Source organism: Maniola hyperantus, chromosome 20, assembly GCF_902806685.2.
Source record: "Maniola hyperantus chromosome 20, iAphHyp1.2, whole genome shotgun sequence".
NCBI lineage: Eukaryota > Metazoa > Arthropoda > Insecta > Lepidoptera > Nymphalidae > Maniola > Maniola hyperantus.
This window is the reverse complement of record NC_048555.1, coordinates 11,066,858-11,081,156: the sequence shown is the minus strand read 5'-3', so window position 1 is coordinate 11,081,156 and position 14,299 is coordinate 11,066,858. Positions and strand designations below refer to the sequence as shown.

Sequence of the window (14,299 nt, the reverse complement as noted above, 5' to 3'; positions counted from 1 at the left end):
GCACCCGTACATACAATTTTTGTCCATCTCATTTTAGAAGACCCTCTATTTAATATTTCCTAAGAAATCATTTATTTTGACATAGGCATCATCCCAATTATGGTATAAGATCATTGCCAGTTTTACACAAAACTACTTCGTTATAAAGTTTCCCAACTACTAGTTGCCACAATCTCATTTAGCATCAACTTTTCAGAGCGACGGACGTGCGTCCAAACTTCAAAAGTTCCACATTAGCCCATTGTTAGGGTGCTAGGCAGCTAGAGTCTGGTATAGTATAGATAGCATTTGACCTATTTTTCCCACTCAGTTAAACTGTGAACTGAACTAGATACGGGCTTTAGTTAACTTTAACTATTCATCTCTCCCTTATGAGGCATATTGTAGAACATAATTAATTTTCATTTTCTCACTAATTATAAAAAAAAAGTATTAATTAATTATAACGGAGATTTTAAAACAAAAATGCGAGTGAGATAAGGTAAATTTTTGCAACGTCATGACTTGAATCTATAATACGAAATAAATTACTAGCTAATGCCCGCGACTTCGTCCGCATGGATTTATGTTTTTCAAAATCCCACGAGAACTCTTTGATTTTTCGGAATAAAAAGTAACCTATGTGTTAATCCAGGGTATAATCTATCTACATTCCAAATTTTAGCCAAATCCGTCCAGTAGTTTTTGGCTTGGATTGGATGGCTTTTATTTAGTTATTATCACTGAGTTAGGCTATACGTACCTACACATAGGTACATATTGGCGTATATAAAATAAATATGTTTTAAATGTGGTTTTTTATATTGAGCACTTGAAGCACTTCTGAGTCTGCACAGTTGAAAGGCTTTATTTATGGAAAATCTTGGGCACCAGAATTTTTAGAATATGACCCTGAACTGAGAAACCTTTGAAAGACTCTACTTTCTTTCTTCTTTCTGGGCTTTCCACACTTAAACGTTTCGGTCTGTTTTGCAAAGACTGTACTTATTATAACAGTAACCTTGTTCCCAGGTAAAGTAGACGAGAAGGCGACGCAGCTGCACGCGATCGCTTCACTAAGGGTGCTCCTGGAGGCGACGAAGCCGACAGCAGGAGGCGCCGGGGCGGCGGCCGCGAGGAACTCGGCGGCAGCTGCCCAGGCCAAGGAGACTCCCCTGGACCTCCCCAATGGAGGTCTTGCGGACGTCCAGTTAGATGTTATAGAAGAAGTAAGGATTGCTGATTTTATTATTTCATTTTTGAAGGTGCCCATATTACAGGCGCTGGAAGAGGTAGGAAAAATTCACAACAGTTCCCATTATAAACAAAGAAGAGAGACCCTAGATGGTTTAAAACAACCGGCCCTAAGTGTACTCACGCTTGTCAGATGTCCAGTTAGGTGTCTTCTGGGATGGATAGAAAGATGTACATATTCACGTGATCGATTCACTAAAGTTGTTACTAGAATCCAAGAAATAACTTTAGAGGCGATTGGCAATTAAATAACTGCTAGATTTAAAAAAATTCAACCGTGATTGTTGAACACTCAGACACTGCAGGTTTCCTCACATTATTTTGTGTGGATAACAAACAACAAGTCGACTCAATATATACAGATTTCAGCAGTGCATTTGATAAAGTAGACCACAACATCCTTATTTTAAAACTATGTGGGTACGGGATCCACGACCCCTTGCTATCTTGGTTTAGATCTTACCTTGCTAATAGAGTCTTGAGGGTAGTAGTAAAGGGTTTCACCTCTGATCCCTTCACTGCAACATCCGGAGTGCCCCAAGGTTCACACTTGGGACCATTACTGTTTTTGTTATTTATTAACGATATAACCAATATTATACGCTATAGTAAGTGCTCTATATTTGCCGATGATCTTAAGCTTTATCGAGAAATCTACTCTATCGAAGATAGTCACCTACTACAAAAGGATCTGAACTCTATTGAGGACTGGTGTACTAAGAATAGAATGACTCTAAACGTCTCAAAATGCGCACACATTAAATTCACGCGCAAAAAGAACATTGTAAGAACTCATTATTTTATCCATAAGCAACAGCTTGAAGAGGTTGCAGTCATCCGTGATCTCGGTGTCATGATCGATAGTAAGCTTACACTCAAAGAACATATTGACCGCATAACAACCCGAGCGTGGAAGTTGCTGGGTTTCATTAAACGCAATACCAACGATCTCAGAAGTACCAATTGCATTATAAAAATATTTAATGCACTGACCCGCAGTATCTTAGAATATGCAGTCCCAGCATGGAATCCGCATTACAAAACTCATACGGCAAGAATAGAGCGAATTCAGCGTTCCTTCACAAGGTACCTGGCCTTCAAAGATAAGTCATGTCCATATCGCGCCGATTACGAAATACGAATGAAACACTTTAAAATCCAATCCCTGGAAAAACGCAGGCTTATGTCGGACTTAATAACTCTGCACAAAATTGTCCACAACACTCTGGATTCCCCTGACCTATTGAACCTGATAAACATCCATGTCCCACGACGACCTCCTAGACTTCCTGTAAATAAAACTTTCTTGCCCCATTTTTCCAAAAGTAATCTAGGAAAATTTGCCCCTTCAAATCGATTAATGAACTCTTACAATAACTTAACATACACTGACATTGATATCTTCCACGATTCTCTAATTAAATTTAAGAAAAAATTGTACTCCATGAATGAGCTGACATTGTCGTAAACTTTAATCCTTAAATTGTTATCATTATCTGACTCTTATCTAATTTAATTAATTTTTATGCAATGAGTAACTAATTTCATTAATTAAGCAATTGTATCTATTAATTTAGCTGTAGATTATATTTATTAATTAGTGGTTAATGTTAAAAGTTTGTAATGTAGGTAGCTTATTGTTAACACAATCGGAGACTTATGTAATGCTGTATATGCCTATAATTGATGATTGTAGTAGGACTGGAATTGTTTGTGACATGTTTTTAATATTTGTGAATGTTGTTACAATTTATCGTTGGCATATCTAATAAAATAAAATAAATAAAATAAAATAAAATAAAATAAAATAAAATTTCCGCCTGGGATTGAATCCCCGACCTCCTAAATACTTCAACAACGGCAAGTAAACAAAACTTGGGTTTTATGTTTGCGAACACGTCTGTCAAAGAAACATGTGCGTGAAACGATAGTCTAAAATTTGACGCTGGTCCTATAGTCCGCGACAGATTGAGATGACAATCGGGGTATGAAGCGGTGGAACGTCCCGCACACCCGCACGTCACCCGCGCTCGCCCACACTGGGTTAGCGCAATGGCTGTGCGGGTGTGCAGGGCGTTCCTGTCCCGATTGCCATCTCGACATGTCGCATACTATACAAAGTTTTGCGATCATCCCAACAAGATATTATTAACAAGATTTTATGTCTCACCAACGTTGATAGTATTCGAGTGTCGAAACACTTCCGCGTTATAGTAAACTGCATCTTAGACAAACTTGAGCTTTTAAACAAGGTAGTTACCTTGTTTAAAAGCTCAAGTTTGTCTACACATCTACAGCCAGCACTTCAAGCGAAAACTTTGCGAGATTAAAATCAGTGGCATTGAATTTTTGCCTTCAATTCAAGGTTCTTTAGGTCCATTTTACTTTTATATAGAAGCAGGCGTTACTTTGCGGAAGTCCATGATATACAATGAACCAAAAGCTTAATCCGCTGAAACAGGTCGAATCTGTATGATGCAACATGCAGCATGCGAAATGCACCGCCCGCCCTCCCACTGCTAACCATGCAGGAAAAGCAGCCACTCAGCAAGCAATACGCACCAACACGCAGCACCACACAAATCCCAAAACACACTCGACGCACGTTTCGCCCCGACACCGAATTTCGAGCTCTCGAGATACTCTCGAATTCGAGCAAGGTTAGTGAGACGTAAAATCTTATACTAAGCGTAGAGGGGGGGCATATAATGTGACGTGTTTACGGACGCTATTTGCGAACGAAGTTTGTAAGCCTCTTTGGTCACGTGCCAAATCACGCTGGCAAGCTGTATCCCGATAGGGGTTTGCACATGCGTGTAGTAAAGAGGCTGCAAGATGTTTTATAAAGGACTAGCTTATGCCCGCGACTTCGCCCGCGTGGACTACACAAAATGTTGTTTGTTTTACTCCTTTAGGAATAGATTTTTCAAAAATACTTTCTTAGCGTATGTCTACGACATAAAAGCCGGGCGGCTTATATACATAATATTTTAGCTTATAGCCTATGTTACAGAATTACCTAACATAGGCTATAAGCTATGATATAATGTAGGTATCCAGAAGGATAAAATACAATCTAATGGTGAAACTATTATTAAAATCGCTGTTTCCTTGTAGACTTTTTTTTTAACGTTGGGAAATGCGTTTACGCATCCCCCCTCCTGGAAGCCAGCTAGCTAACCAGCCAGCCAACTAACTGGAGGGAAGGCATCTGGGACTCGCCGGCCGAGAGGCGACCGGAATACCCACTAAAACCCAGCGGCGCTCATGTGCGTCGCCTGGTGACTGGGTCACGGGAACACCGAAGCAAACCACCGCGACCCAGCCAGCAACATCCGCCGAAGCGGACCCTCCACCGGGGACCCCGCTCACGAGGTCCCCACACCGCACATCCGAGGCGCACCGACAAAGTGCGTGCGCCTCCAGACCCGAGGACCCAACGGGCGACAACTGCAGACTCCGCGCTATCCCCTCTGCAAGTCAGAGGGACACGCTGAGAAACCTCCCCCCTGCCAGGTCATTAGCTATGGCTAACAATATCCCCGAAGAGAGATTATTAGCCATGTTACCGGGGTGCACCGGCCCGAATACTGCTCTTCCCCTCGGATGCCCGATGCATCCAAAAGGGACCAGCTTTGGTCTGGTGGGAGGCTTCGGCCGTGGCTAGTTACCACCCTACCGGCAAAGCCGTGCCGCCAAGCGATTTAGCGTTCCGGTACGATGCCGTGTTGAAACCAAAGGGGTACGGGTTTAATAAAAACTGCCATATCCCTTCCAGGTTAGCCCGCTATCATCTTAGACTGCATCATCACTTACCATCAGGTGAGATTGCAGTCAAGGGCTAACTTGTATCTGAATAAAATAAAAAAAAAAAAAAAAAAGCACCCAGGCACACTGGGAGGTTACCTGGCTGGCAACCCTTCCTTGTAGACCTTCTAATTTAACCTAAGTACTAGGTAGTAGGACCCCGAGGAAGCCCAGTTGCTTGAAATCGGTTCAGAAGTTTATTGATTACAAATAAACCAATCTTTCTCCGTGATAATTATTATATTGGCCCATTTTTAGATCTAAATAAGTAGGTAAATACATATAGACTCTACGAGAAAACAAGTTTTCTAAGTATCATAACTCAACCATATCCCCTCTTGACATATTTTCGACTGCGGTTGCGGATCGGCTGTAATAACAAATGATTTGAGATTTATTTAGAGATTATCGTGCTCATAGGATGCTCACACCAGATGTTCGACGTTTTATTTTCTCGACAGATCGTTATTGGCTCAATTTCTTGGTCCTCAATATCTTAGATTATACGCCATTTACTAGAGTTGTCAAAAAAAGGTGTCTACGATTAACTCATACTGATTTATCAGTAGGTACCTACCCTTATTATAAATGCAAAAGTGTGTTTGTTTGTTGGTTTGTTGTGCTTTTTTATCCTGGAAAATCAACGAGTTCCCACGGGATATTAAAAAAAATCTTAAAACCACGCGGACGAAGTCGCGGGCATCCTCTAGTAATATTATAAATGCGAAAGTCTGTTTGTTTGCTCTTCTTTTACGCTCTAACCAAGCACCCAATCGACTTGATTTTTGTCATAGAGATTGTTTGAGAGTTGAAAGGATGGAGAGTAACATAGGCTATTTTCTAAGTATTTTAGAAAATCAAACAGTTCCCACGGGATTTTTAACAACCTAAAACTACGAGGACGAAGTCGCGGGCATCACCTAGTATTATATATAAAAAGTAAAGTCCTAACACACTCACTGACTGACTAACTCATCAACGCCCAGCCCAAACTCTTGGACCTAGAAACTGAAATTTTGCAAAGTGCTTCCCTTTATAATGTAGACAAGGAAAAAGGCCGGATTTTCCAAAATACCAAGGGATACCTAAGGAATAAAAATAACTTATGTTTTCGTTGAGAACATAATATTTTTGTCCCTGACGGTAGCTAGTAAAGAAATAAATGAAATGAAATGTCTGTCTGGTGCCTGGGTGTCTGGTGCACTTCAACCGTCCGCTGTGCCAGATCCTTCTTTCCACGCACATGCAAACTGTGGAACCAACTCCTATCGGCGGTGTTCCCACTAGATTACAACATGGGGTTATTCAAGGGGCGGACCAACGAATTCATAAAAGGCCGGCAACGCATTGGCGGTTCTTCTGGTGCTGCAAATGTTCATGGGCGGCGGTAATCACTTAACATCAGGTGACCCGCCTGCTCGTTTGCTCGCTATCACTATTTAAAAAAAAAACAAAAAAAAAATGACAAAAATGTTGTTGCAGATTGGAGACCTGGAGGACGACACGACGCCGCTGGACATGTCGTGGCCCTCCGGCTTCCGCAAAAGGCTGACGTACCTGTTGGTCGCTCCCATTGTCTTCCCACTTTGGATGACCCTCCCGGACACAAGGACGCCGAGAGGTAATGATAAACTCCTGACTGAGTTTCAGCCACGATAGCCAGTCTCAGCGGAAAATAGATCGGACGGATTGGGCTGAAATTTGGCATACAGATAGCTTTATGCCGGGTTATGCAGTAGCCGTCTGCTAAGATAGGATTTTTTAAAATTCAGCCCCTAAGGGGATTAAATAAGGCTTTGTAATTTGTGTAGTCCACGCGGACGAAGTCGCGGAGATAAATTGGTTTTCCTATAAAGTGTAATTTAAATAATTGATGATGATGAAGGCTGAGGACCGGGTGTGGTGGCGCTCTTTAGGGAAGGCCTTTGTCCAACAGTGGATGTCCACAGGCTGCTGATGATGAGGATGCAATTTAAATTGCAATGTTACCCATCCCATTGTTTGTTTGAAACTGGAGGAGTTTCAGCTATTTGCTAAAGTATGAAGTTTTAACAAGAGTACTATAAATTCGCAATACTGTCTCAGTCAGAATAAAGCGGAGGACTGAATTGCTTCGCAGAAATAGGTATGCAATTTCCCAAGATTTTCTCCTTCAGCGAAGAAAACATAATGAGTTGTAGTTCGAAGAAAACTTATGCACTCAAATCCGGAAGTACAATCAGCACAAATTTTCAAGCAATAAGATCTTTCGTATGTTTTATAACAATTTTCTAACCTCGAAAAAGAAAAGTTTTATTGCTAGAGCCATTTATAAGTTATCGAGAATATTGGGCTCTGGAGAAACAACGGATTTCGAGGAAGAATCTCTGGGGAGTTACGTGAGGATAACTTAGAATGTTTACGGTACAACAGAATACTATCGATGATAGTTAACTGCCATCCGTTTATCGAGCTTCGTGTTCCCTTTATCAGTATTAAACATGTTGTACTGGAGAATTTCTGAAGCATTTTTCCTGGTCATGATCTGGCACATTAATACAGCGTGAATATATTATGTTGGTCACGTAGAATTAGATGTGTTGGTTAGCTTCTTACTTATGCTTTGATGCTTTGAAAGAGCAATACACGAATTTCCATAATTGTCTTTATCTAAATATTCTTCTAAGTTTTTTAAATATATTTCCTGCAGGCAACTGTGCCGCCAAGCGATTTAGCGTTCGCGGAAATCGGCTTAGTTGTTCGAAAATGTACCAAGTTAAAAACTATATCAAATGTCATGTAATACTAATACAAAAAATTTCATTCTCTTTCCAGGGAAGAAGTTTTATCCTGTAACATTTATAGGATCGATAGTATGGATAGCGTTTTTCTCCTACCTCATGGTGTGGTGGGCGAACCTAGTGGGGGCGGCGGCGTACGTGCCTCCCGAGGTCATGGGGCTGACGCTCCTGGCCGCGGGGACTTCCGTGCCGGACCTCATCACGTCTGTGATCGTCGCCAGGAAGGGCTTCGGGGACATGGCCGTCTCTAGCTCTGTTGGCAGCAATATTTTTGATGTCACTGTTGGGTAAGTGGACCTTTTCAATCTTATACTTTAGACTCGGGTATTTTTAAGCTCTCAGTAATATCTATAACATACTAGCTTATGCCCGCGACTTCGTATGCGTGGAATTAGGTTTTTAAAAAATCCCGTGGGAACTCTTTGAATTCCCGGGATAGAAGGTAGCCTATGTCACTTTGCAGGTCTATATACCAAATACCCATGCAAGAAATCACGTCAATCCGTTGTACCGTTGCGACGTGATTGAAGGACAAACCAATAAACCAACAAACAAACACACTTTCGCATTTATAATATGGGTACTGATTTTCACGAATTTGGATCGGATGCGTGCGTGATCATTTTTTCCTTTTGAGGTGCGGAACCCAAAAAATATATCCATAGACGGATTAGTTGTCTGTGTTTTGTAGCTACTTAAGCCTACATAGATATACCTACTAGCGTGTATGGTGTAGACAAAGCAAGTATCTATGTATGGAGTGGATTAGATATGTTCTGAAGTGCGTAATCCATTACTTCACCGTCGTCTGTCACTCTTTGAACATCGCGTCTTTCCCATAATCTTTCATGTGAGTCAGAACTAGCTAGGTACTAGAAACTTTTATATTTGCACACTTGCTTTGAAGCCATATAAGTCCCGCAAATTGCTATTGCGCGGGAACCATGTCTCATTAACATCGAAATAAAAATATACCATCATCTCGAAACTTCAGTCTAGTGCTGACGTCACTAAAATGGCGGCCACAATTTTTAGTGGGTTTTAATACCCATTATACAACAGTTGCATAAATAACTATTATTTATTAGGAAACCAAATCAGATTACAATATTAGGTATATTATAATTCTAACGTAATTCCTCAATTACCTACTAAAATTTGTTCCTACTCTAATCCTAGCTAGAGGGACGCACAACATAACCTGTCTATTGATTCGCTAACTTCACTGAATGATTGAAACCGAGCTCATTTGACATTTATTTTTAATCCGTTGAAGGTTTTCTACGGAAAATTATTTTTATATCACTCAATGAAGCAGCAATGTTGAACCAACCAATGCCAATAATGTGTTATTGAGGATATCATCTTAGTAATGTGTAATTGAGGATATGATCTTAGACACTGAGTTAGCGAATCACTAGCACCCCGTAATTCTAATGTACACAATATTGTTGTCAAATACCAATGACCTAATAATTATGTAAATAGGTACCACTTAGTGGTGTCTACTGTCTAGGTGAGTTTGCGTGCAGTGTACACAATTATAATTTAAAAGTTCCTTAAAGTGCTTGAGTAAAATGGCTGCCAATTTTTGATGGTTTAATTTTTGCGCCAACTACACTGATTTTTAAAAGAGCGAAAATTTTTCGCAACTCTTGGCGCCACTCCAAATATGTAAGTTTGAACAAGGGCTGATGTAACGTATCCCAACACGTCTATTTTCTCTTTGAATGAATAAAAGAAATTGCTGAAAAATTCACTTATGACACACAACTATTGCTTTTTTTGTAGATATATCTTACAGTTCCATACCCGAAGGGCCCTGTTATTCCTCCGCTGTCTGTCAGTGGGCTGTATCTCATGAACCATAATAGGTAAATATATAAAATGAAAAGGTGACTGACTGACTGACTGACTGATCTATCAACGCACAGCTCTAACTACTGGACCGATCGGGCTGAAATGGCATGCAAATAGCTATTATGATGTAGACATCCGCTAAGAAAGGATTTTTGAAAAATCAACCCCTAAGAGGAGTTTGATATTTGTGTAGTCCACGCGGACGAAGTCGCGGGAATAAGCTAGTATATTATATATCTTATACGTTGGTACGGCACCCTTCACTTTCAAGTCCGACTCACCCTTGACCAGTTTTTTGCAAAGTAAATCGGCAAAATAAAACTTGCCTATCAAATTGGTTTATACGTTACTAGCTGATGCCCGCGACTTCGTCCGCGTGGATTTACATTTTTCAAAATCCCGCAGGAACTCTTTGATTTTCCGGGATAAAAAGTAGCCTATGTGTTAATTCAGGGTATAATCTATCTTCATTCCAAATTTCAGCCAAATCCGTCCAGAAGTTTTTGCGTGAAGGAGTAACAAACATACACACACACACACACATACAAACTTTCGCCTTTATAATATAAGTGTGATAGGGGCTAAAATGGCAGGCCCAAGCTAAGGCGAAAAGTTTTATTATAATCTATTTTATAATAGACTTCCGTGGAAATGGGAAATGCGATGTTATATTGTTACATCACCCCCCTCAAGCTCATATTTGGAGCGGTGCCAAGCGACACACGCGAGGAGCTACGGAAAGAAAATTTTATCTTCCTTTCTAAATTATCCACCGGTTAGCTCCGGTGACTTTAAAGCTTAATTGAGAATTTTTTTTGTACGAGTACCTTCCACATTTCTTTCAGGTTTATGTTAAAACTTTCGCCCTCACCACCTGGGTCCCTGGTGCACTTCAACCGTCTGTTGTACCAGATCCTTTTTTCCATGCACATGTAAACTGTGGAATCAACTTTGGCGTTGTTCCCACTAGATTACAACATAGAATTATGCAAGGAGCGGACCAACGAATTTCTGAAAGGCTGGCAACGCATTGGCGGTTCCTCTGGTCCTGTAAATGTTTTTAGGCGGCGGTAATCACTTAACATCAAGTGACCCGCCTGCTCGTTTGCTCGCTATTCAAAAAAAACTAGACGATGACCGCGACTTCGTGCACGATGGTTTGGGTTCTGAAAAATTCCGTGGAAACTTCCCTCCGACGTTTTCCTTCAACGTTATACCTACAAAGCGATATTTTAATTGCTTGAAACGCACATAACTCTAAAATATTAGAGACGCGTGCCCAAGATCGAACTCCGGTAGTTTTAACTATAAGTACGGTCAGGCTTTCACCACTTTAAACAAACCTTCAACCTACTTAAATATCCGTTATACCAAAAAATGTTGCTGAAGGTGTAACTAGGCTGAATAGTTCTTGAGCACACTTAAAAGGCAGTCTTGCTCCAATGTTCCAAACTATGCGCCTACAGTTAAGTTGTGCTAATAGTTCCCACGGAAATTATGTACCCTTGTAAAGCCGTTTTTCCACCAGAGATGTGATATGCAGCTTTGATGAGAGGAGATAAAAGCTAAGGTATTAAACTATGTGAACATTTCCATTACTGCTACGTGGTGAAGCAAAGCGGGTATAAGTCCCGCAATTTGCGGGACTTATAAGATGTGCTATGAAGATACGCCGTCGCGAGGTAGCTCTCTATGCGATGTAGATTGTAGATGTGAGACTCGAGCTAAGCGATGCATCGCGACGTTAGGGAGAGCACGGGTGGCAGAGAGCTACACTACTACGCGGATCCGTAGCTCCCGTCCGTAGCACTCATCAGTAGCAGTCGTAGCACGCATCCGTCCATATAAAAAACGTAGCTTTTTCACCAATGCGAATCGATTTGTCACAGGCATACGCACAATTTGAATTAGACGATGCAATGGTTGAAAAAAATATACAGTCATCCGTACCCTTATTATAATTATGCGAAAGTGTGTTTGTTTGTTGATTTGTCCTTCAATCACGTCGCAACGGTGCAACGGATTGATGTGATTTTTTGGATGGGTATAGATAAAGACCTGGAGAGTGACATAGGAGACTTTTTATCCCGGAAAATCAAAGAGTTCTCTCGGTATTTTTAAAAACCTAAATCCACGCGTACTATGTCGCGGGCATCAGCTAGTCATCTATAAACTAATCTATTACAAACTCCTGTGCAAGCCCCTAAGGCCGGGCCATAGGTCTAGTTATTTAAGGAGACCCGCCCAAAGATTCGGTTTTGAGTTTGATTAGGTTGGATCATTGATAGGTGGATATCACACTACATCCATAGCAATGTAGCATACGCATAGCACATCTCTGGTGGAAAAGCAGCCTAAGGAAGGGTAATAAAACGAGACCATGAACCCAATTTCCTTGAACTTTGCGGCCCTCATTCTTCGCACTGATAGCTGACGAGTAACTTACTTACAAACTACATATTATATACTTACTACGATGTAAGGAATGACTTAAAAATCTATTAGGTATGTTACCTAGCTGTTGTTACGTACTTTTTATGTAAAACATACAAGAATCAATCTGGGTATGAAGTTAGTTTTTATTGTATGGCATTATACCATAATTATTATTGTATCGGGCACGGACCTCGAACTTTTCGGAGTGAGTATTATTATCACTTGGTTTAGCGGTGAAGTAAAACATCGTGAAAAAACTTACAATATGTCTGAGAGTTCTCCATAGTGTTTTCAAAGGTAGGTCTATTAAGCCGCATTTTGTCAGTGGACTATGGTCAAAATCCTTCTCATTCTGATAGGAGACGGCCGAGTTAAGTACCTACAGTCCGCGACAGGTTGAGATGACAGTCGGGGTGTGAGGCGGGGGGAGGTCCCGCACCTCCGCACGTCACCCGTGCTCGATCGTTCCCTCTCCGATTGCCATCTTGACCTGTCGCGTACTATACGTAGTAGGTACCTAGGCGATGGGTTGAGGTAATAATGATAATTTATAATATCCTCCCTGATCGAATTTCGGCCACCATGGTCACAGAGAGTGGCCATTTAGACAGAAAATTGGAATTTCTTTGAAAGCAAAACATAATACCTTACTATTTGTGGCTCGACCTGGGAGTTAAACCCAGGACCACAATCGAAAGTTAACCACTAGGCCAACGAGGCAAATAGCATTACTAAAAGGGTAGTAGCTAATAACGCAGTCAGGGATAAGTAAAAATATACAGATAGTGAAATAGTAATAGAGTCATAGAGTCATTGAGAGTCATAGCAAAACCATTTCCTAATTAGCCTCGTCGACTCTGTGTCAAACAGATACGAATGTTGCTCAAAGAATTTTGAAGCAATTTTTAGCATCTACCGACAACATCTATGTATCTAATCTAATCTTCGACGACCTCCCTGGCGCAGTGGTAAGCGCTGTGGTCTTATTAGTGGGAGGTCCCGAGTTCGATTCCTGGCAGGGATTTGGAATTTTATAATTTCTAAATTTCTCCCCCGGACCCCGGACTCCCCCGGCTTAGGCCCCGGACTAGGAGGCCGACGTTCTAATCATTAGGCTATCACCACTTAAAAAAAAAATTAATTGTCGTGAGGAAAACCTGTATGCCAAAGACTTTTCCGTAATGTTCTCAGACTTTCTGTTATCATGCGACGGGTCTAAAATCTAGATATGTAATCCAACAGAAATTAGGTCCCTTTTTCTCTGAATCATATTCCTCATTCATAAGGGTCGTGACCCCTTAAATTAATGGGGTTTTATTTGGATAACACTAAAGTATACAAACTTGAAATTTTGAAAGAATGGGCATCTGCTATGGAAAGGATTTCATAAAATGAAATCGGAACATTCATTCTATAAAATGAAAGTCTCATGTTTTGGAACCACAAGAAAAAAACCAGTTTAATATCGGAAAAGAAAAGACGCTCTAGCGACCGTAAGTACAACTTAATAATATCATTAAAAGATAAAGTACCTACTTACATACATACAATTTAAATTCTATGTACAATATCGAATGCATCGCATCCGGATACCAGGGCTCAGTCCAAGCATACGTCTATCTATCTATAAAATAATGTTCATACAAACGTTTAAGCAATTTTATGCTTTATTGCTGTTTAAATAGAGCCGGAAATGCGCCTCTAAGGATACCATTACGGCAGCCAGTAGCCCAGACGGAGCAAAATCGATAAATGAAACGCTGCAGAACTTTGCCGGGGATAAATCCTGTTCCTTTGGTGCATTTTAGTTGAAATTGTTTAAGGCAGTGGTCCGACCGCCGACGATGAACGAGAAACGAGTAGAACTAGCAACTTAAACGAGTTGACGATCAGCGGGAAGCGAGTGTGTAGTTTCGATAGTTTTGTCGCCGGGCTATAAGCGAGTGTGCAAGTGCGACGAGCGATTACTCGCGCCATTCGCCCGCGGTCGCTCAGTTCTGTGTAAACCTGCGCGCGCTTTACACGTGTTCAAGCGAACGAGCATCGCTGAACGAATATCGCTGAGCGAGTTTATTTTTGAAAACTCATCGCTCAGCGACAAAACTAGTAAAGCGAATCGTCGCCGGCAGTGTGAACAGTCAGACAGCAACTTTTGATACACGGAATGTACATTTATTGTGCGT

At 41.0% G+C, this 14,299-nt stretch overlaps 1 protein-coding gene across 4 annotated transcripts in view; it reads left to right on the top strand.

The window, feature by feature from the left end:
• The window catches only part of Nckx30C (solute carrier family 24 member Nckx30C), an 85,289-nt gene that overhangs the window by 57,281 nt on the left and 13,709 nt on the right, over window positions 1-14,299 (top strand). For all 4 annotated transcript variants that reach the window (XM_034979411.2, XM_069505444.1, XM_034979410.2 and 1 more), the window contains 3 exons: window positions 1,012-1,208; window positions 6,523-6,661; window positions 7,855-8,107. In XM_034979411.2, the coding sequence (XP_034835302.1) occupies window positions 1,012-1,208; window positions 6,523-6,661; window positions 7,855-8,107 (589 nt within the window). The remainder of the gene's footprint in view (window positions 1-1,011; window positions 1,209-6,522; window positions 6,662-7,854; window positions 8,108-14,299) is intronic.